The sequence below is a fragment of the Ranitomeya variabilis genome, chromosome 3, assembly GCF_051348905.1.
Source record: "Ranitomeya variabilis isolate aRanVar5 chromosome 3, aRanVar5.hap1, whole genome shotgun sequence".
Taxonomy (NCBI): Eukaryota; Metazoa; Chordata; class Amphibia; order Anura; family Dendrobatidae; genus Ranitomeya; species Ranitomeya variabilis.
This window is the reverse complement of record NC_135234.1, coordinates 449,898,045-449,923,081: the sequence shown is the minus strand read 5'-3', so window position 1 is coordinate 449,923,081 and position 25,037 is coordinate 449,898,045. Positions and strand designations below refer to the sequence as shown.

The window sequence follows — 25,037 nt, the reverse complement described above, 5'->3', positions numbered from 1 at the left end:
GCTCCGGTGTTGGTTGAGGGCGAGTTGGAGTACGTGGTGGAGAAGATCTTGGATTCTCGTCTCTCCAGGCGGAGGCTTCAGTATCTGGTCAAGTGGAAGGGCTATGGTCAGGAGGATAATTCCTGGGTGGTTGCCTCTGATGTGCATGCGGCCGATTTAGTTCGTGCCTTTCACGCTGCTCATCCTGATCGCCCTGGTGGTCTTGGTGAGGGTTCGGTGACCCCTCCTTAAAGGGGGGGTACTGTTGTGAATTAGACTTTGTTGGCTCCCTCTTGTGGTCACTAGTGATATGACTCTGGGATTGTCTTTCCTCAGTTTGGCACCCACCTGGGTCGTTAGTCCAGGGGTGTTGCTATATAAACTTCCTGAATTTTCAGTCTGGTGCCTGGCATCGTTGTAATCAGTTCCTTTCTGTTTGCTCCTGTCTGCTGGTCCTGGTTCTTGCAAAATTAAGCTAAGTCCTGCTTCCTTGTTTTTTGGTTATTTGCATTGCTCTTATTTTTTGTCCAGCTTGTACTAAATGTGATTCCTGATTTTGCTGGAAGCTCTAGGGGGCTGGTATTCTCCCCCCGGGCCGTTAGACGGTTCGGGGGTTCTTGAATATCCAGCGTGGAAATTTTGATAGGGTTTTTGCTGACCGTATAAGTCATCTTACTATATTCTGCTATTAGTCAGTGGGCCTCTCTTTGCTAAATATCTAGTTCATTCTTACGTTTGTCTTTTCTTCTTACCTCACCGTTATTATTTGTTGGGGGCTTGTATCCAACTTTTGGGGTCTTTTCTCTGGAGGCAAGAAAGGTCTATCTTTTCCCTTCTAGAGTTAGTTAGTTCTCCGGCTGGCGCGAGACATCTAGAACCAACGTAGGCACGTTCCCCGGCTGCTGCTATTTGTGGTGCTAGGATTAGATATTCGGTCAGCCCAGTTACCACTGCCCTATGAGCTGGTTTTTGTGTTTGCAGACTTGGTATTTACTTTTGAGACCCTCTGCCATTGGGGTCATAACACATAGTTCTGCACCACCCTATATTTCCTCCCTCATCTGTACCACTGTACCCATCCTCCTGGTCTAAGACAAACATCCTCCATAATCCGAACCTTGCACCTTTGTCTCCAAGACTTGTCTCTTGCTGCACCAGTTTTCTGGAATGCACTACTTCAGATGATCTGATTAATACCTACCCCACACATTTGTAAGCGTGCTTTAAAAACACATCTCTTTAGACAAGTCTATAAGCTCACTTCACTAATCGAACTGTTCCCTATTCCCTCTTTCTAATTTTTCCTCAGAAACTGGTCATTCCTACTCATTTGTTTCTACATCCTCCAAGCACTCAATAGCACTTGGTAACTGTACTTAGACATACTGTATATTGGCTGATAATTGTAAGCTTGTGCAGTGCGACTGCTATCCGACTGCAATGCGACTTTAACATGAGCTTTTACATACAGCAATTCTCTATGTCATTTACATATCGTTTTCAAATGAAATATTTGTCAAAACACACACATATACAGTATATACACTGCTCAAAAAATAAATCAAGACACACTCAATAAAGGAGTGGTGCTGCAGGTGGGGACCACAGACCACATCTCAGTACCAATGCTTTCTGGCTGATGTTTTGGTCACTTTTGAGTGTTGGTTGTGCTTTCACACTCGTGGTAGCATGAGACGGACTCTACAACCCACAGAAGTGGCTCAGGTAGTGCAGTTCATCCAGGATGGCACATAAATGGGAGCTGTGGCAAGAAGGTTTGCTGTGTGTCAGCGTAGTGTCCAGAGGCTGGAGGCGCTACCAGGAGACAGGCCAGTACACCAGGAGACGTGGAGGGGGCCGTAGGAGGGCAACGACCCAGCAGCAGGACTGCTTTCTCAGCCTTTGTGCAAGGAGGAACAGGAGGAGCACTGCCAGAGCCCTGCAAAATGTCCTCCAGCAGGCCACAAATGTGCATTTGTCTGCACAAACGGTTAGAAACAGACTCCTTGAGGATGGTCTGAGTGCCCGACGTCCACAGATGGGGGTTGTGCTCACAGCCCAATACCATGCAGAATGCTTGGCATTTGCCACAGAACACCAGGATTGGCAAATTCGCCACTGGTTCCCTGTGCTCTTCACAGATGAAAGCAGGTTCACACTGAGCACATGTGACAGACGTGACAGAGTTTGGAGATACTGTGGAGAGTGATCTGCTGCCTGAAACATCCTTCAGCATGACCGGTTTGGCAGTGGGTCATAATGGTGTGGGGTGGCATTTCTTTGGAGGGCTGCACAGCCCTCCATGTGCTCGCCAGAGGTAGCCTGACTGCCATTAGGTACCGAGATGAGATCCTCAAACCCCTTGTAAGACCATATGGTGGTGCAGTTGGCCCTGGGTTCCTCCTAATGCAGGACAATGCCAGACCTCATGTGGCTGGAGTGTGTCAGCAGTTCCTGCAAGATGAAGGCATTGAAGCTATGGACTTGCCCGCCCGTTCCCCAGACCTGAATCCGATTGCATACATCTGGGACATCATGTCTCGCACCATCCACCAACGTCACGTTGCACCACACACTGTCCAGAAGTCGGTGGCTGCTTTAGTCGAGGTCTGGGAGGAGATCCCTCACCAGGAGCATGCCCAGGCATAGTACGGAGGTCATACAGGCTCGTGGAGGCCACTACAGAGCATCATTTCCTTGTCTTGAGGCATTTCCACTGAAGTTGGATCAGCCTGTAACTTCATTTTCCACATTGATTTTGAACATCATTCCAACTCCAGACCTCCATTGGATATTAGTTTATTAGTTGTAATTTGATCATTTTTAGGTTTTATTGTTCTCAACACATTCCACTATGTAATGAATAAAGATTTACAACTGGAATATTTCATTCAGTGATATCTAGGATGTGGGATTTTAGTGTTCCCTTTATTTTTTGGAGCAGTGTATATATATATATATATATATATATATATATATATATATATATATATATATATATATATATATATACAGTATATATATATATATAGTGAGATAGCGCTACCTGAGTGGGTTGGGGGACACTCGCTTGGCAACAGAGTTAAAGCACTCAGGCACGGATTCTCACAAAAACAGTCGTATTTGGCTTATTAACTCCATAAACCCCAGCGGCACACACATAAAGTAATAGCCTTCAGTTCCGGCAAAATAAAGTAACAATGTCCATAACATGGTTCTACTCCATCAGGACTGTGACCATACTTGATAGAGTCCAGTATTCAGGCTCCTTCTGGAGTCAAACGCACACAGTCTGGGTTACCTGTTTGACAGCGTTGCAGATTTTCACTCGCTGACATCACACGGTTCCTGACCTCCGGAGAAGCTGCCTTACGGGGATCACCAACTTGCCTGGCAGGCACACATCAGTCAGTTCCAGACCCACCGAAGGACGGTAGCTTCCCCAACACAGTAGCCGTCACCGGCTCTGCAGATCTATGACCTCACCTCGTGCTCTTCAGGGATCCGGTCCACACAAAGGACCTCCCAATACAGAGGCCACTCAGGATCATGCCCTCACCAGGTGCTCTTCCAGGATCCGGTCCACACTCTGGACCTCCTAACACCCAGGCCTTTCCTCTCACAGGACCTTACAGCCAAGAACCATTCAGGTCCATACACTCAGAACCATGTGACCAAACCCTGGTCACATTATGTAGCTTTAACCACCCCCATAGGTGGGAGGTGTGTGGTTAGCCAGTCCCGCCCAGCTCTCCGACTAACCCTGCAAGCCTCCCTTTTTAACGATACAAATACTTGTGGTACTACAGGTCCCAGAACAACAATACTACAGACTTAAAGCGCAGACTCCCTCTGCAACACTTACCGGCCATTTACAATCATGCCGGACACCGTTTCATTATCACCATTACAGATACTCCTCCATGTGTATCCTGAGGAGCACATACAGCGCCCCCTGGCTGTAATATGGGTCACTGCATCACAATCTATCTATATAATCGTCTAAGGGGTAGTTCCATCTGTTTGTCTGTCTGTAACGGAAATCCCGCGTCGCTGATTGGTCGCGACCCGCAGGCCGCGACCATTCAGTGACGGGCACAGTCCGGCTGCAAATTCTCCCTTTCCTACTTTCCGTCAGTGCCCCCTCCAGTCAGCGCTCACACAGGGTTAATAGCTGCGTTACGCCGCAGTGTAACGCAGTCCGTTAACGCTGCTATTAACCCTGTGTGACCAACTTTTTACTATTGATGCTGCCTATGCAGCATCAATAGTAAAAAGATCTAAAGTTAAAAATAATTTAAAAAATAAAAAATCATTATATTCTCACCTTCCGGCGCCTTTCCTGCTCCTCGCGACGCTCCAGCCCATGCATTGCAGTCTCGCGAGATGATGATGTAGCGGTCTCACGAGACCACTACGTCATCATCTCGCGAGACCGCAATGCATTCTTGGGACCGGAGCAACGCAAGGAGCATCGCTAAACGCCTCGCCTGGATCCGGGGGCCGCCGGAAGGTGAGTATATAACTATTTTTTATTTTAATTTTTTTTGCTATAAACTACGTGGGCTATGTTATATACTGCATGGGCTGTGTTATATACTGCGTCTCTGTGTTATATACTGCGTGGGCTGTGCTATATACTATGTGGCTGTGCAATATACTTCTTGGCTGGGCAATATATTAGTGGCTGGGCAATATACTACATGGCTGGGCAATATACTACGTGGCTGTGCTATATACTGCATGAGATGTGCAATATATTACGTGGCTGGGCAATATACTACGTGGCTGGGCAATATACTACGTGGGCTGGGCAATATACTACGTGGGCTGTGCTATATACTACGTGGCTGTGCAATATATTACATGGCTGGGCAATATACTATGTGGCCATGTTATATACTGCTTGAGCTGTGCAATATACTACGTAGACTGTGCTATATACTACATGGCTGTGTTATATACTACGTGGGCTGTGCTATATACTACATAGCTGTGTAATATGCGTGGCTGGACAATATACTACGTGGCTGTGCTATATACTACGTGGCTGTTATATACTACGTGGCCTGTGTTATATACTACGTGGCCTGTGTTACATACTACGTGGCTTGTGTTAAATACTACGTGGGCTGTGCTATATACTGAGTGGGCTGTGCTATATACTACGTGGCCTGTGCTATATACTATGTGGGCTGTGCTATATACTTCATGGCTGTGCTATATGCTATGTGGGCTGTGTTATATGCTACGTGGGCTGTTAAATGCTACGTGGCTGTGCTATATGCTACGTGGGCTGTGTTATATGGCACGTGGGCTGTGTTATATGCTAAGTGGGCTGTGGTATATTTCTCTGCTGTATCTGTGCATCATGAATCGTGGTATGTGTTAAAGAGGGGGGCCCACTGACACTCTTTCGCCCAGGGCCCTCAAAAGCCTGGATCAGGCCCTGGCTTCACTGATAGTTCTCGGCTGGCCAGGTGTGACCAATCAGCAACAGGCGCATCCCAGCCGCGAATTGGCGTGGAATTTCAACCACGCTTCGTTAAGCGGTCACGCCCGGCAGGCCGAATCCTGTGTATAAATTGCATTATTCTGAAAACTTCATAAAAAAACTACATACATATTCTAGAGTACCCGATGTGTTAGAATCGGGCCACCATCTGGTATACAGTGTGTATATATATATATATATATATATATATATATATATATATATATATATATATTTTAGATAGATAGAAGAAAAACTGGCAATTCATGTGCCGCGTACAGTAAAATCACACTGACAGGTTAGAATAGAATAGATACTGTACACTGTGTTCCAAATTATTATGCAAATAATATCTCCTCATATTTTCTCTAAATTACCTATCTGAATTGCAGTCATTGTTATTTTCCAGTCATCTACTATTCTTGTATAATTGCAATGTTTTGGAACAAACTGCCTATGAAAACAGTATCTTTAAAAAAAAAAAATAAACACTCAAAATGCATGTTCCAAATTATTATGCACAGCAGAGTTTTCAACCTTTTTTTTTTGTTTTGAACAAAAAAATGGTCAATTGTGAAGTTATTAGCATTATCAGCTTATTACAAAATGAAATCAAACAGTTTTCAAGTGAAAACTTTATTCTAGGTGATGTTACATTTGCACATAGGACCCCTTGTTCGAAAGAAGCTTCTGAACTCTCTCGTCCATTGAATTTGTCAGTTTTTGGATGGTTTCTGCTTCAATTGTTTTGCATGTGGACAGAATACCCTCCCAGAGCTGTTGCTTAGATGTGAACTGCCTCCCGCCATCATAGACACTCCTTTTGATGATGCTCCAGAGGTTCTCAAAGGGGTTGAGGTCAGGGGAAGATGGTGGCCACACCATAAGTTTGTCCTCTTTTATGCCCATAGCAGCCAGAGATGCAGATGTGTCTTTTGCAGCATGAGACGGTGCATTATCATGCATGAAAATGATCTTGCTGTGGAAAGCACGGCTCTTCCTCTAGAACCATGGCAGGAAGTGTTGTTTTAGAAACTCCACATAGATTATGGAGTTCATCTTTACCCCTTCAGGGATCATAAAGGGGCCGACAATCTCTCTCCCCGTGATTCCAGCCCAAAACATTACTCCACCTCCTCCTTGTTGGCGCCTTAGCCGTGTTTTCATGGGGTGTCCATCAACCAGCCATCCTCCACTCCATCCATCTGGACCATCGAGCATTGCACGGCACTCATCGGTGAACAAAACAGTTTGGAAGTCAGTCTTCATGTATCGTTTGGCCCACTGGAGCTGTTTCTGCTTGTGTGCAGCGGATAGAGGTGGTCGACAGGATGGCTTACGCACCTCTGAAGGCTCCTGCATCTTGTTGTTCTGGGGATGTTGGAGGCACCAGCAGCTTCAAAAACTTGTCTGCTGCTATGACAAGGCATTTTTGCAGCTGCTCTTTTAACCTTACGCAATTGCCTGTTGAAAAGAGTCCTCAATTTTTCCTTATCAGCACGCACACGTGTGTGCTGGGAATCAGCTACATACTTATTGATTGTGCGATGATCATGAAGAAGTGTCTTGGCAATGTTGATTGCAGTCATGCCATGACCTAAATACTCCACAATTTGTTGCTTATCAGCAGCCGACACATCATTTTTCTTTCCCATTTTGGCAAAAAATGTAGGCTGCTTAATAATGTGGAACAGCCTTCTTAAGTAGTCTTGCCTTTATTTGGACACACCTGCCAAACTAATTTGCACAGGTATCTGCAATTGCTTTCAGTGATATAAAGAGCCCTGACACACATCACCATCAATGAGTTTAAATGACAAACAAAAAAATTCTAACCTTATCACTCCTAAACTCTTTGTGCATAATAATTTGGAACACAGTGTATATACTCGAGTATAAGTCGACCCGAGTATAAGCCGACCCCGCTAATTTTGCAACAAAAAACTGGGAAAACTTATTGACTCGAGTATAAGCCTAGGGTGGAAAATGCAGCAGCTACTGGTAAATTTAAAAAAAAAAAAATAGATACCAATAAAAGTAAAATTAATTGAGACATCAGTAGGTTAAGTGTTTTTGTATATTCATATTGAATCAGGAGCCCCATAAAATGCTCCATGCAGTTATGGCCCCATAGATGCTCCATATAATGCTCCATGCAGTTATGGCCCCATAGATGCCCAATATAATGCTCCATGCAGTTATGGCCCCATAGATGCTCCATATAATGCTCCATGCAGTTATTGACCTATAGATGCTCCATATAATGCTCCATGCAGTTCTTTATGGCCCCATAGATGCCCCATATAATGCTCCATGCAGTTATGGCCCCATAGATGCTCCATATAATGCTCCATTCAGTTATGGCCCCATAGATGCTCCGTATAATGCTCCATGCAGTTATTGCCCCATAGATGCCGCATATAATGCTACATGCAGTTATTGCCCCATAGATGCCTCATATAATGCTCCATGCAGTTGTTGCCCCATAGATGCCCCATATAATGCTCCATGCAGTTATGGCCCCATAGATGCCCCATATAATGCTCCATGCAGTTATGGCCCCATATAATGCTCCATGCAGCTATTGCCCCATAGATGCCCCATATAATGCTCAATGCAGTTATGGCCCAATAGATGCCCCATATAATGCTCCATGCAGTTATGGCCCCATAGATGCCCCATATAATGATCCATGCAGTTATGGCCCCATAGATGTCTCATATAATGCTCCATGCAGTTATGGCCTCATAGATGCCCCATATAATGCTCCATGCAGTTATGGCCCCATAGATGCCCCATATAATGCTCCATGCAGTTATGGCCCCATATAATGCTCAATGCAGTTATGGCCCCATAGGTGTCCCATATAATGCTCCATGCAGTTCTTTATGGCCCCATAGATGCTCCATATAGCATTGTGCCACATGTAATGCTGCTGCAATAAGAAAAAATCACATACTCACCTCTCGTCGCTGCCCCTCAGCGTCCCGTCTCTCCGCACTGACTGTTCAGGCAGAGGGCGGCACGCACACTAGTACGTCATCGCGCCCTCTGACCTGCATAGTCACTGCAAGAGGACGGGAAGACGGGGCGGCAGCTGGCGGATGGAAAGCGGACAGGTGAATAAGAAACACTCACCTGCTCCCGGCGCTCCTGATGCTGTCCCTGCATGTCCCACGTTACCGCAGCTTCTTCAGGTAATGAGCGGTCACTGGTACCGCTCATTACAGTAATGAATATGCGGCTCCGCCCCTATGGGAGTAGAGTCCATATTCATTACTTTAATGAGCGGTACCAGTGACCGCTGAATAGATGAAGAGCTGCAGCGCGGGAGACCATGGGCAGGCTGGGAAAGCGTTAGGAGCGCCAGGAGCAGGTGAGTATGCGACAGTCCTCTCTCCCTCTCACCCGCCGACCCCACCGCCGACCATGACTCGAGTATAAGCCGAGAGGGGCACTTTCAGCCCAAAAATTTGGGCTGAAAATCTCGGCTTATACTCAAGTATATACGGTATATACATATAGAATACATAATACATAGGGCAGCACGGTTGCTCAGTGGATAGCACTGCAGCCTTGCAGCGCTGGAGTCCTGGGTTCTAATCCCACCTTGGACAACATCTGCAAGGAGTTTGTATGTTCTCCTCGTGTTTGCGTGGGTTTCCTCCGGGTACTCCGGTTTCCTCCCACATTCCAAAGACATACTGATAGGGAATTTAGAGTGTGAGCCCCGTCGGGGACAGTGATGATAATGTGTGCAAAACTGTAAAGCGCTGCAGAATATGTTAGCGCTATATAAAAATAAAGATTATTATTATAGATATATACTGTAGATGTCAGTGACAAACACACGCACATATATATGTATATATATATCAGACAGACAGACAGATAGATAGATAGATAGATAGATAGATAGATAGATAGATAGATAGATAGATAGATAGAAGAAAAGGCGGTAATTCATTTGCCTTGTTCTGTAAAATCACTGCAGGAGCCGACAGGATAGAAGAGATGGATTACATACAGTAAATACAAAAGGAATAGGTAGATATATAGATGTATGTGACAAATACAATTAGTGCAGTGTGTGTGCAGCTTACTGTACATGTATTTAATTAATAAAAGACTGACGACAGAAAGGTGAAGTAAGTTCACTGGCTGTGAACTCCCGGGACTGGTCACCTGTCTGACGGCACCGTGAGCAGGAGAACAGGGAATAGCAGTGCACAGAGAGACACTGAGCACAGGGTGCTCAGTGTCGACTGGATGACAGGCCATATAGAGGTATCATGCATCCATGCAGCCTGCCATCTAGATGTAGCAGAGCTGGACCCGCCGTGGAACAAATGGATTAAAAGCATCTCTGCGGAAAGGTGAGGAATACTGTTGTTTGTTTTTTTTACCTCTATTGCAGATGACGAGGGCATCAGGGGAATTGGTGAGGTTGTAAGTATGGTTTAATTAAGAATATTAAAGGAGTCTGTGTCATTCTTTCAATTAAAGGACTTTTTTCTGGGTGTCTGTGTTTTCTTGCAAAGTGAGTATGGGGGCATCTTATTGACGTCTCTCCATTACTAACCCCTGGGCTTGATGTCACTTGATAATACAAAGATGACATCAAACCCCCCAACTATCACCCCACTTGCCACAGCTACAGGGCAAGTGAGAAGAGCGAGGCTAAGTGACAGAATTGGTTTATGTTAGAAATGCGCCTTTTCTGGGATGGCTGAGAGCTGGTGTTTTAGCCTGAGAAGAGAGCCAGTATCCCTGACCCCTTTCTAGGCTATTAATATCAGCCCGCAGCTGTCTGCATAGCCTTTGCTGGTTATTAATTTTTTTTTTATTATCCCCCATTTTAATAACCAGTAACGGCTAATTATACAGCTGTGAGCTGATATTAATAGCCTGGGAAGCTCCATGGGTATTACCCCTTTCCCAGGTAATAAACATCTGCCCCAGCCGTTGGCTTTCTCTCTGCTGGTTATGAAAATTGTGCTGGAGCCCATGCCATTTTTTTTCAAAAAATATAGTCTTTTATTAAGTAAATACATGTCCAGTAATTTGCACACACACTGTGATAATTGTATTTGTCACTGACATCTGTATATATCTGAATAATCTCCCCTGCGTCCTGGAAGGTCCTTCAGGTAGCGTCCATTCGGTTTCTATGTCCCAATTAGGCCAAATGCCGTAGAGCGATAAATAATAATGTTGTTGGAGAAAAAAGAACAGTTGTCCGGGTGGCGCCGTCCCGGCTGGTGACAGGCGTACCTCCTGGAAAAGAAACAAGTCTGCCGTGCACTGGCAGTAAGGGCTCAGTCCTAAGATAGAGTCGGCAAGGCGCAGCGTGGCTGTAGGACCTTGCATGACGTCACTAGCACGTGATAGATCACGTGACCGGCTACAGGGTGCACACCGAACCACACTTTCCTACGCGTTTCGGAATCACTGATTCCTTCTTCAGGGATGGTTCGGTGTGTATGGTGTGTGCGTTTTATAAGATGCTGGCTCTCTTACTATTACATCATTAATTAAAAGCAAACAATTCTACTTCATTGTTTAAGCCGTGCGGTGCTAGGGTATTCATTTCAAAGATGCATTTGGTTTCCGCCCGGGACATTTGATGAATGAAATTGCCCCCAAATGCATTAACCCCCAAAGGTTAATGTGGTGTTATGCCTATATTTATGTTTTTCCTGAAATTTTAGCGCAAATATTTTAAATACTTATATATTGTTTATCTTTTGGACGAATAGAGTGGTTTTCGTCCTTATATTTGCTGCAAATCATTTTCAGGTATCAGTGCAGCTCCCTCTGGTTAATTGTTTATTCATCTGTATATATCTACATATTCCATTTGTATTTACTGTATGTAATCCATCTCTTCTATCCTGTCGGCTCCTGCAGTGATTTTACAGAACATGGCAGATGAATTACCAGCTTTTCTTCTATCTATGTATCAATATAATATAAATACAGTATATGTATATATATATCTGTGTGCCACTGACATCTATATATTTATGTATTCTACTAGATGGTGGCCTGATTCGAACACATCGGGTATTCTAGAATATGTATGTATTTTATTTATGAAGTTTTAAGAATAATGCAAATTATACACAGGATTCGGCCGGCCGGGCGCGACCAATTAGCGAAGCGTGGTACAAATTCTGCGCCAATTCGCGGCCGGACTGCGCCGGTCGCTGATTGATCACGGCTGGCCGGGCGTGACCAATCAGTGAAGCCAGGGCCTGCTCCAGATTTTTGAGGGCCCCGGATGAAAGAGTCTCAGTGGGCCCCCCTCTTTAACACATACCAAGATTCATGATGCACAGATACAGCAGAGAAATATAGCACAGCCACGTAGCATATAGCACAGCCACAAAACATATAGCACAGGCCACGTAGCATATAACACAGCCCACGTAGAATATAGCACAGCCACGTAGCATATAACATAGCCACGTAGAATATAACAGCCCACGTAGCATATAACACAGCCCACGTAGTATATAGCACAGCCACGTAGTATATTGCACATCCAAGTAGTTTATAGCACAGCCACGTAGTATATAGCACAGCCCACGTAGTATATAGCACAGGCCACGTAGTATGTAGCATAGCCCACGCAGTGTATAACACAGCCCACGTAGTATATAGCACAGCTCACAGAGTATATAACACAGTCACGTAGTATATTGCCCAGCCACGTAATATATTGCACAGCCACGTAGTATATAGCACAGCCCACGTAGTATATAGCACAGCGACGTAGTATATAACACAGCCCACGTAAGTATATAACACAGCCCATGTAGTATCTAACACAGCCCACATAGTATATAGCAATGTGGGCACCATATCCCTGTTAAAAAAAGGACTAAAGAATAGTTATATACTCACCTTCCGGCGGCCCCCGGACCCAGGCCAGGAGTTTAGCGATGCTCCTCGTGACGCTCCAGTTCCAAGAATGCATTGCGGTCTCACGAGATGATGACGTAGCTGTCTCGTGAGACCGCTACGTCATCATCTTGCGAGACCGCAATGCATTCTTGGCACCGGAGCGTCGCGAGGAGCGTGAAAGGCACTGGAAGGTGAGAATATAATGATTTTTTTTATTATTATTATTTTTAACATTAGATCTTATTACTATTGATGCTGCATTGGCAGCATCAATAGTAAAAAGTTGGTCACACAGGGCTAATAGCAGCGTTAACGGACTGCGTTACACCGCGGCATAACGCGGTGTAACGCAGCCATTAACCCTGTGTGAGCACTGACTGGAGGGGAGTATGGAGGGGGCACTGACGGAGAGTAGGAAGGGGACCAATCAGCGACGCGGGATTTCCATTGACAGACATACAGACGGAAGTGAAGGAACAGATGAATGACCTCGGGAAGACCAAAACATCCAACACTGCGGAGACACCATCACGTGTTTCTCAACGCAGTGATCCAGAACACTGCCCCCATCCCTTATGGGAAATATGCAAACGCATGTAAAGTAAGCTGCGGAGACACCATCACGTGTTTCTCAATGCAAGCAATGAATAGCCAGGCCTTTCTCCGGGAAGGAACAACCACGGGAAGGGCAGCATCCAATAAAGGAGAATATCCAATAAAGGAAGACCACCTATCTTCCTTCCCGGAGAAAGGCCTGGCTATTCATTGCTTGCGTTGAGAAACACGTGATGGTGTCTCCGCAGCTTACTTTACATGCGTTTGCATATTTCCCATAAGGGATGGGGGCAGTGTTCTGGATCACTGCGTTGAGAAACACGTGATGGTGTCTCCGCAGTGTTGGATGTTTTGGTCTTCCCGAGGTCATTCATCTGTTCCTTCATAGCCTTTCACCAGGCACTGCTCCTAATAGCCAGTTTCCTACTCCACACTGATGAGGGGCAAAAACCCCGAAACAGCTGTTTGTGGATGGATACCATGCTTGGCATAGGTGGTCTTCCTTTATTGGATATTCTCCTTTATTGGATGCTGCCCTTCCCGTGGTTGTTCCTTCCCGGAGAAAGGCCTGGCTATTCATTGCTTGCGTTGAGAAACACGTGATGGTGTCTCCGCAGCTTACTTTACATGCGTTTGCATACAGACGGAAGTGACCCTTAGACGATTATATACATAGATATGTACCGTATACATCTATTCTCTCTATTCTATTCTAACCTGTCAGTGTAATTTTATTTTGTATGTGGCACATGAATTGCCGGCTTTTCAAAGGACACCCATGCATAGAAATTGGACAGCAGTCGCATGGTCCGAGTGCTGTGCAATTTTTTTTCTCGCACCCATAGGCTTGCATTGGCGAGTCATGGCCAAGCCCCGGTGACAATCAAGCATGCTGCGATTTTACACACAAGCTGAATACGCCCGGGAAAATAAACGGTAATGTGAGCTGCACCCCATAGATTAACACTGGTCCGAGTGCTATGCAAGAAAACATTATTCTTATTCTACGGTAGTGTGGCTCCGGCCTATTTTGTATTGTATTTAATGTCTATACATGTCCCCATTTAATTGTGAAGTGCTTGTGACACTGATTCACTACTCACAGCCATGAAACAGGGTAGTCAGGAGGTCCAAAGTCAGATACCAGGAGGGCTTGTAGTAGAGAGGGGCAATACAAAGGCGTGGTCAAGTCTGGGGTCAAATGCCAGGAGGTAGCCTCAAGATAAGGGGATAAGAGAAATGGATAATCGGAGGCCAAGTCCAGGGTTAGATACTTGAGATCAGAGATCATCAACAACAAAAGTGATAACACCTACGAATAGTCACCACAAATCCAAAGCCTGACAACAAGATCAGCAAATCAGACTCAGAGCTACATCACAGAGCAAAACTACAGCTGTCAATGGTCTGCTCATATTTAGCCACCTAAATAGCTAGCAATTAATCAAGAACGCAAGGCACCTGGAGGAAGGCCCGCAGGCTAAGCCAGATGAGAAGCAGGTAGAATAGAAGATATTTCATGGCACAGTTGTATTGGTGCTCAAATAGGCTCCCAAGCCATTATAATAGAAAAATAAAATATGAAACTCAACTGATATGGATCCATAGAAAAAACTTTTAATGCAAGGGCAGCACAGTGGCTCAATGGATAGCACAGCAGCCTTGCAGCGCTGGAGTCCTGGGTTCTAATCCCACCTTGGACAACATCTGTAAGGAGCTTGTATGTTCTCCCCGTGTTTGCGTGGGTTTCCTCTGGGTACTCTGGTTTCCTCCCACATACCAAAGACATACTCAAAGGGAATTTAGATTGTGAGCCCCATCAGGGACAGTGATGATAATGTGTGCAAATTTGTGCAGCGGAATATGTTAGCGCTATATAAAAATATAGATTATTATTATTATTATTAATGTAGTCCAAAATATAATAAACGTTTCAGTCAACAATCGACGTTCTTCAGTATACTGCAGTGCACAATATTTGAATAAGAAAATTAATACATCACTGATATGACAAAAAAGAATCAATCAAAATCAGCAGCAATGAGACCAAAATACAAGTAGTGCACTTTTATGTACAACAAACACCATGAAAGTGAGGACACAAAAAGGATAAGGGGAAAATTGGGTAAAAGAAAAAAGGAAAAAACATACCAGACTGCTCAAATGAAATCCGCTAAGGTGCGATTGCCTAAAGATTAACATGAGTCATATGGTGATTATTTATAGGTGTGGAAGGAGATAGAAAAATAGAAAAATATATGTGGTCATGCCTAGTATGGAAGCGAAGTACGTGAGCCCAAGCGAATATCAGATAGGAGAAAATATCTGTAAGTAGTGAAATAAATAAGGAAATAGGGGCTCAGTATATATAGATCCAAATTATGGTAGTAATATTAGTGATCCTAAGGCTAGTTTCACACTAGCGTTAACTGCATAACGTCGCAAATCCGTTTTTTTGCCAAAAAAACGGATGCGTCAAAAAAGTGAAAAACGGTGACAAACGTATGCCACGCATCCAGCATTTCGACGGATACGTCGCAAATCCGCTAAACGTTTCCGTCGAAAATACTGGATGCGTTGCATACGTTTTACCATCCGTTGTATCCGTTTTTCCGACGGATCCGTTTTTAAAATGGGAGGCTCCCAAATTTGATTGGCTACTGGAAAATTTGAAAAACTATATAGTACTGTATTTACAGCCCATCTTTGTGGGTTTTAGTTTTGTGGCAGCGATGGAAGGTGTTCTTGGGAGGATTGCTAGTTTGGTTACCGACGTTATCTTTGAGACAAATCGCCTGGATATCATAGTACGGGAGAAGGAGGCGGCAGCGGAAAGGCGTAGGATGCTTCTGCAGCAACGGAGACGGAGGCGACTGTGGATTCATCCGATTAATCAACTACGGATGACCCGGGGTGTCCAGTCCACTCTGTACCTGGAGTTGCGGCACAATCCACACAAATTCCACAACTACGTGCGGATGAGGATTGAACATTTCGATTTTTTGCTTGCAAAACTGGAGGATGTCATCCGAAGACAGGATACAAGGATGAGGCTTGCCATCACACCGGCGGAGCGGGTGACTCTGCGGTAAGCCTCTTTTTTTTATTTCATTGCTGATATTGAATGTTATATTACATGCTGCAGACAATACTGCGCTGACATATTGCGCACTATTTTCTGCAGCATGTAATTTTGGTTTTCTTGGCGGACATACAACTGCTTTATTTAAATGTCATTGCTGATATTGAATGTTAGATAACAGACTGCAGAAAATACTGCGCTGAAATATTGCGTTGCATTTTCTGCAGTTTTTTTTTTTTTTTTGGTTTTATTGGGTTTGATGACATGCAACTGCTTTTTTTTCTGTCATTGGTCATTTTGAATGTTATATTACATGCTGCAGACAATACTGCGCTGACATATTGCGCACTATTTTCTGCAGCATGTAATTTTGGTTTTCTTGGCGGACATTCAACTGCTTTATTTAAATGTCATTGCTGATATTGAATGTTAGATAACAGACTGCAGAAAATACTGCGCTGAAATATTGCGTTGCATTTTCTGCAGTTTTTTTTTTGTTTTTTGGTTTTTTGGGTTTGATGACATGCAACTGCTTTTTTTTCTGTCATTGGTCATTTTGAATGTTATATTACATGCTGCAGACAATACTACGCTGGCATACTGCGCACTATTTTCTGCAGCATGTAATTTGGGTTTTCTTGGCGGACATTCCACTGTTTTTTTACACCGGTTTCATGCTGGTTTTATTGGGTGTCCCGTCCTTAAAAAAAAATTAACAGTGCCATATTAAAACTTGTTGGTCTGTGCAATTTTTTCTAACATTTTTATTTTTTTTTTTTAAAGTTTCCTAGCTACGGGTGAATCTATGACTTCGCTCCATTATCAGTTCAGGCTGGGCATTTCAACTATCTCTGGAATAGTGAAGGACACATGTCGGGCTGTTTGGACCACTTTGCAACCAGAGTATATCCCCCAACCATCCATGGAAATCTGGTTGCGAAGTGCTGAAGAGTTTCAGCAAATTTGCAATTTCCCTAATTGTGTGGGTGCAGTTGACGGGAAACATATAAGGATTGCGAAACCGGCAGGAACAGGATCGGAGTATTATAATTATAAGAAGTATTTCTCCATCGTCCTTATGGCTATTGCAGATGCCAACTGCAGGTTCCTTGCCGTGGACATCGGAGCATATGGACGGTCCAACGATTCGCAAGTTCTTAAAAACTCTCCGATGGGTCGTTGCCTTTATGGAGAGAGCTACGATTTACCGCCAGCCAGACCACTGCCAGGAACAAATGACCCAGCCCTGGAATATGTTTTTGTAGGTGATGAAGCCTTTCAACTGTCGCCGCACCTACTGAAACCGTACAGTAGCCGGAACTTAAACCATACCAAGCGGGTCTTTAATTACCGGCTTACTAGAGCACGAAGAGTAGTGGAGTGTTCCTTTGGCATATTGACGGCGAAGTGGCGAGTTCTGCTGACGGCTATCAAGCTGAAAACAACAACTATAGACGAGGTAGTTAAAGCCTGTGTGGTGCTCCACAACTTTGTCCTTTCAAAGGAGCCCGTTTCCTTGGATGATGAAGATTTGGAGACCACCTTGTGGGACTACCGCAGCAGCTCGGTTCGCTCTACAAGTTCAGTTACAAGGATGAGGGACCAGTTTGCCGATTATTTTGTCTCACCTGTCGGGCGGATCCCGTGGCAAGACATGAATGTGTAACCAGTTTCCCATGTGTTTTGTTTATGTAAAAAATGTGTTTCTGCCCAAAAAAAAAAAAAAAAAAGGCAAAAAAGCGTGGTTTTCTTGCTAGTAAAACCATTATGTTATACCTTTAACATGTCTGGTGTTTGTTTTTATTAAACCTTTTTTATTATATTACCTTAATAAATCCACACACACACAAAGAGTACAATAATAATCAGAATTTTATTTTAACTCTTTTTTTTTTTTTGCCAAAAAAAAAGTTTTTTTTTATTTTCCAATTTTTTTTTTTGGAAAACTTTGCAAAATTTTTTTGACATAAACATTTTAAAAACATATTTACAAGTCTTCAAAGTTTTGGGTGGAGATATGAGAGGAGGAGGGGCAGGAAGGTTGGACCACGTCGATAGGTGGGGAAACCCTACTTGTTTGGGGTGCAGTGGAAGGGGGGGTTAAACCAAGAGGCTGACCAGAGGGGGGTGGTGTTGGGGTAGGGGGAAGAGAAAAGCTGAGTAAAGAAAACATTGGGGAAGTAATTTGGTCTGGGGGCCGGGATTGTTGTGGGGACTGGGTCGGGTATTGTGACTGGGTAGGGTAGTGGGACTGGGTTGGGTAATGGGGCTGGCGTGGGGTTTGGTAATGGTGCTGGTGTGGGGATTGGAGCTGGGTTTGGTAATGGTGCTGGTGTGGGTATTGGGGCTGGGTTTGGTAATGGGGGGTATGGTGTGGAAATGGGGCCTGGGGTGGAATTGGAGTGGAGGTGTGGGGAGGTGTGTGGGTAGATTCATTAATGGCCTGCAGTGCAGCATTATGGCAGGTATTCATTACCCGCATCTGTTGCTCAAAAGAAAGCTTCTCCATGCTCATGAGCATGGATTGGAAAAAAAGATTGGCCGGATCGGGACTTACAGCTGAATGCAGCCTATCCAAGCGACTGCTGGTTTCACGGCTTGTTTCACTGATGCGTGACTGCACCATGTTGAAACCAGCAGTCACTTGCTCTCCCAAAATTTTGAAAGAGCCTTGGAAGGATGCATTCAGGTGTAAGAACTCAGGAGCATAGCTCCTTTCCTGACCCCTCTGTCGCTGCCGCCACGAACCTAATGGTGGTGTCGAGGTGGCAGGATCAGAGGGGTGGGGTAAAGGGAACGCTAACTGTTCAGCATCAGATGCGAGCAATGAAGCCTGCAATAATGCTCCACTGCTTGGGGCGGATGAAGTGGAGGGGACAGAGGGGTCAGAGGAGGGGACAGAGGGGTCAGAGGAGGGGACAGAGGTGTGGGGCCTACCGACGTGGCCCTCAGTGGTGGACTCAGGAGGGATCGCTCCAGAGGGCGCAGAGGAAGATGCAGGCGCCCGGTGGCTGGAGAAGGTGCTGTGAAAGAAAAAACAAAAGAAATTAATAAATTGGAATGAAAAAGCCCTGACTGAAAGCAAACTAAGTAGACAGGTTAACATGGTTATTAGTGGGCTGTAGAATACTTACACTCTGCTCAGCATGGTTCGCCTCAGGAAGGAGAGGGCCTGGCCATATTTGTATTTGCTCCTCTTCCTTCCTGCAGAGCCACTCGGGGCCTTCATCTCATCGTTGAATTCCCTCTTAAAGCGATCCCTCAGTGACCGCCACCGCTTCCTAACCTTTCCAACTGTGAAGACAAGAATCAATAGAAAAAACAAAAAATTGGAAAAATCCAATACATTACAGTCATCTCAAAACATCACTGGAAAGTGAATACTTACCTAGTTTGCTCTGCTGCTGAGGATGAAGGCTCTCCCGCCTTGGAAACAGGTTGCGACACACTTCGTCCCAGAGCCGACGGGTGACACCGGTATCAGCATGCCTGCGGTCAGCCATGTTCCACAGCGGCTCCCGCTCGCGAACCTCCTCGATGAGACAATCGATGTCAATGTCATCATCATCATCCTCTTCTGCGGGAGCACGCTGTGAAGCCTGTGTCAAAAAAAAAAAAGGAAAACAAACAAATTAGTACACTGAAATACTAAAGTACCAATAGAATCCCCCTCCCCCCAAAAAAAAAACTCACTGATGGCCGACCGCGGCGACGAGTCCGCCGACTCTGGGAGTTTCTGGGAGAGCCTTCAGCGGCAGCAGCAGCAGCAGCAGCCTGAAATAAAGTAAACAAATTCTCAGTTAAGGTAGGCAGGTGTTTAGTAATCTGTTTTGTGTATGGTGCAGTGTGATGTGCGAAGCAACTGTTTCACCACTACTTACACTTGGTTCCTCCTCCACTTGCATCTCTCCACCCATCTCGCCCCCTTCTGACAGCTCCTCATCTGATTCAGCTTCCTGTTGAAACATAATTTATGCATGTGGTTAGACATCAAAATGTAATTTTAAAAAGCGAAAAAAAATAAACCCATTTTTTGTGTTAACTTACCGATACACGCTGTTGCTGTGGAGGAGGGCTGTCAGAAGAGGACATTGTTTTGTGGTCCTGGTGGGCAGCGGCTGTGGTCCTGGTGTTTCTGTAAGTTAAATAGACACTTGCAATCTGCTCGACACATTGAAGTAGCAGATTGGGGGTCTTCAAAACTTACTTCTAACACTTCTTAGCTGTGGTCCTGGTGGGCAGCGGCTGTGGTCCTGGTGGGCAGCGGCTGTGGTCCTGGTGTTTCTGTAAGTTAAAGAGACACTTGCAATCTGCTCGACACATTGAAGTAGCAGATTGGGGGTCTTCAAAACTTACTTCTAACACTTCTTAGCTGTGGTCCTGGTGGGCAGCGGCTGTGGTCCTGGTGGGCAGCGGCTGTGGTCCTGGTGGGCAGCGGCTGCGGTCCTGGTTTATCTGTTAATATGTATAATGGATCTATAGTTAGACCACCCCCTGAACTAGGTAATGTTCAACGATAAACACCCTACTAAAATGATGTCAGAAATGTTCATACAGGTGAACACCAAAAACCCCCAAAAAAGTTGCACGTTATACCATTCATTTCCATGTCCCAAAAAATAAAATTTTTAAATGTTAACACAATGAAAAAATATATTTGACACATTTTATTTAAAAAAAATAACCTCCCTCCCCCAAAAAAAAAAAAAAAAAAACTTTACAGGTTAACCTTTATTAAAAAAATGAGCCCTCAACCAACCCTGTATTGCATGTGTAACCATTGGTACATACACCAGTTTTAAATTTACCTTTATGAAATAATACTACGGACATTTTTTTAAAAAACATTTTATTATTTTTTTTTTTTCTCTCTTTTTTAAAAAATCACAATTAGGAGCTGACATGCTCTTTATTTTAAATACAAGTACTTCAACTGCAAATGGTTATAACTGTAATTAAAATAAAATCAACACTTTTATTAAATAGAAAAAACCCACACTCACACATTCAAACCACAAGCTGCAGACCGCTAGACTTTTTTAAAAAACACATCAGATTGAAAAAAAAAAAAAAAACACATTTAAACCACATGCTGCACAGACCACTATACAGTCAATACATCAGAAAAAGGCAAATAACCAATTACAGCATGGACAAATGCACATGCAATCAACAAGACGCACACAAAAAACATGCATGGTATGTGTCCACATTCCGGATCGCATCAGAATTTGGTCAGGATTTCCCATCAGTATTTGTAAGCCAAAACCAGGAGTGTAAAAATTAGGTAAAGTATAATAGGAAAACAGGCACACTTTTGCTTTTATCACCCACTCCTGGTTTTGGCGTACAAATACTGATGGAAAATCCTGACCACATCCTGATGCAATCCTGCACATGGACACATACCCTCCCACATGAACAGGCATAAAATTGGCAAAGGCATAATAAGGTGCAGGCACATGATACAAAAGCACACAACCGTCCAAAAATACACACATACACATGCACGCACATAGCTTTATGCAAATACACATATGTACAACAAAGGCAGAAAGGTGAACCCAATCAGAAGACGCATACACACACACACACACATACAAAAGGCTGACAATCCTTTGGCTGAAGCAGCAGGTCTTCACAGTGGCTGGAATCAGGCTGCATCTGGACTCTAGCATGGCACTGGCTGGTGCAGGACGATGGCAGGCCTCAGGTTCTCTTCAGGTTTTAAGCTCTTTCTGTAGTCAGTACCTCATATACACACACAAATGCACAGGCACACAGATGCACACAAAAATTGCAATACTCACACTGGCTCTATGGTGGCTGGAGTCCTGTGGCTGGAGTCCTATGGCTGGCTCCTGTGGCTGGAGTCCTGTGGCTGGCTCCTGTGGCTGGCTCGGGTCTTGTGGCTGGCTCGGGTCCTGTGTCTGTCTCCTGTGGCTGGCTCTATGGTGGCTGGCTCCTGTGGCTGGCTCCTGTGGCTGGCTGGGGTCTTGTGGCTGGCTGGGGTCCTGTTGCTGGCTGGGCTCTTGCTGGCAGGCTTCTCTCTTTTGTCTTCTTGCAGGCATATGTGGGGTTGAAGGCCCAGGCCAGGTTTATATAGATTTGGGGGTGTCTGACCAATTGGCAACAAAATTCTGCTTCTGAGCATGCTCAGTGTAAAAAAAAACGTATTGCAGCGCTGTATTGCGTCGTCCGACGTGTCCCGACGCATCCGTCGCTCATAGGCTTCCATTGCAGCCAACGACGTATGCCGCAGGATGCGTCGCGACACGTTTTTTAGGCGGAGACAAAAAACGTTACAATCTACGTTTTTTTGAGACGACGTGTCGCCAAATTTCGACGCATCCGTCGTAAAACGTACACGACGTATGCCAATCCGTCGCCATACGTCGCCAATACAAGTCTATGGGAAAAAAACGCATCCAGCAAAAAGTTTTGCTGGATGCGTTTTTTCTGAAAAAAGACGTTTTGAGACGTAATGCAGTTAACGCTAGTGTGAAATTAGCCTAACCTGTAAGGCAGGTAGATATATCCTTTTTTGTCCTCACTTTCATGGTGTTTGTTGTACATAAAAGTATACTACTTGTATTTTGGTCTCATTGTGAGACCCCCAGAAGAAGGCACTGAGCCGAAACGCGCGTTGGGACGGGTGGCACCACGGTCTCGCAAGTAAAATCCCTTGGCACATGTTACATTTTGGTTTCATTGTCATTGCTCTCTCCACCACTGTGTCCAGTTGATGTTTTGTACTCCTTTTTGTGCCCTTAGTGTCCTTGCACTTTATAATATACCTTACATCCATATACTTCTAATTGGCACGATTGCACTTTGCGCTTTTTTGAGCTGACCTGCATACTCTTCATTCTTCTTCTGCCTTGGGTATTTTTGCCTGTATATAACTGTGGTGTCCACCATTCTTTTGGCTTTCCATTCTCGATTCCCTGTTACTTTTTCCATGCTGTTACATTTGTATTTTTACTGCTATTTATTAAAGCTTTGTATTTTTAGTATATTGGTTCTTATTGGTGCTTTTTTCTTTATATGATTTTCACTATTGTGGCACTGAACCTTTTCTGTACATCCTTGCACCCCTACACACTGTTCCATCTATTAATGGTACAAACTGTGGGTGTTGGCTTGATATATAGGAAGATATAAATAATGTGATGACTGTATCTAAAAGGTATCATTAGACAGCCTGTCGGTAATTAATAATTTTAGGGATTTGCAATGAAGAAGTTTGGATTTTAATGAACGTGCTGGAGTGCATCTGACATACATGTCAAAATATGACCTAATCTAACTTATATGTACAGCACATGGATCTATTGTGATTTCAATATTATCTAACAACTTTTACATGATACGCATGACATCTAGAACAAGATGATACAACCACACCAGCACTACATCATGCTCCATGCTGATGGCTATAGCACAATATGTTATACAATAGCATCATTGGGATGGTTTATTGAATAACAATATTAATTTTCTGACATTAGAATTTTGATCTGCATTATTTCACAATGCTTATTCTATTGCTGGAATGCATTACAAGCACCTAAAGGATATACAGCTAATGTTTTCAGATTTGCAGGTTGTATGAAGTTTTGAAAGAGGAAATGTTTTCTGAATCTCCATGAGATGGATTGCTATGAGGAACACTGGTACCCCGCTTAGTAATCTACGGAGAAAGCAGCAGCAAGCATTCGATTTCCTTCAGCGCTGTCACAGGGGATATAAAGCTTTACATAGTGCCCTTTGAAATCTATACTGTAGGCTATGTAATCCACAGACAGGCAAGTTCCTCCATAAAGAGGGATGTAGCTACTGTTTATTTTGACTAAAAGCAGTTTTCCAGTTACTTATCCTTATGATTAATATGAGATGGGTGGGGGTACTACACCCAGCAGAATATCATCAAAAAGTTAAATTGTTTCAGTTAGTCAGTGCAAAAAGTGAAACTCATATTATATAGAGTCATTACAAACAGAGTGATCTATTTCAAGTGTTTATTTCTGTTAATGTTGATGATTATGGCTTACACCCAATGAAAATTCAAAAGTCATTATCTCAGTAAATTAGAATACTTTATAACACCAGCTTGAAAAATGTTTTTAAAAATTTTAAAATCCGAAATGTTGGCTTACTGAAATTTATGTTCAGTAAATGCTCTCAATACTTGGTCGGGGCTCCTTTTGCATCAATTACCTCATCAATGCAGCGTGGCATGGAGGCGATCAGCCTATGGCACTGCTGAGGTGTTATGGAAACCCAGGTTGCTTTGGTAGCAGCCTTCAGCTCGTCTGCATTGTTGGGTCTGGTGTCTCATCTTCCTCTTGACAATACCCCATAGATTCTCTATGGGGTTAAGGTCAGGTGAGTTTGCTGGCCAATCAAGTACAGTAATACTGTTATTTTTAAACCAGGTATTGGTACTTTTTGCAGTGTGGACAGGTGCCAAGTCCTGCTGGAGAATGAACTTGCCATCTCCAAAAAGCTTATCGGTAGAGGAAAGCATGAGGTGCTCTAAAATTTCCTGGTAGATGGCTGTGCTGACTTGGTTCTTGATAAAACACAGAGGATCAACACCAGCAGATGACATGGCTCCCCAAACCATCACTGATTGTGGAAACTTCGCAATAGACCTCAAGCAGCTTGGATTGTGGCCTCTCCACTCTTCCTCCAGATTCTGGGACCTTGATTTCCAAATGAAATGCAAAATTTACTTTCCTCTGAAAACAACACCTTGGACCATTGAGCAACGGTCCAGTTCTTTTTCTCTTTGGCCCAGGTAAGACGCTTCTGGTGTTGTCTATTGGTCATGAGTGGCTTGACACAAGGAATGCGACACTTGTAGCCCATGTCCTGGATAAGTCTGTGTGTGGTGGCTCTTGAGACAATGAATCCAGCAGCAGGCCATTCATTGTGAATCTATCCCAAATTTTTCAATGGCCTTTTCTTAACAATCCTTTCAAGGCTGCGGTTACCCTGCTTGTGCACCTTTTT

At 44.1% G+C, this 25,037-nt stretch overlaps 2 protein-coding genes across 2 annotated transcripts in view; both read right to left on the bottom strand.

Moving 5' to 3' along the window:
• LOC143816311 (ATP-binding cassette sub-family C member 5-like) overlaps positions 1–25,037 on the bottom strand; it is a 270,602-nt gene that overhangs the window by 202,834 nt on the left and 42,731 nt on the right. The gene's annotated exons all lie outside the window — the stretch shown is intronic.
• On the bottom strand, positions 17,907–19,522 carry LOC143817550 (uncharacterized). Its single transcript, XM_077299044.1, has 3 exons — positions 19,408–19,522; positions 19,154–19,313; positions 17,907–19,042 (listed from the first exon to the last, which is right to left on the bottom strand). The coding sequence occupies exons 1-3, from the start codon at positions 19,520–19,522 to the stop codon at positions 18,007–18,009; spliced, it is 1,311 nt and encodes a 436-aa protein (XP_077155159.1). The 3' UTR covers positions 17,907–18,006.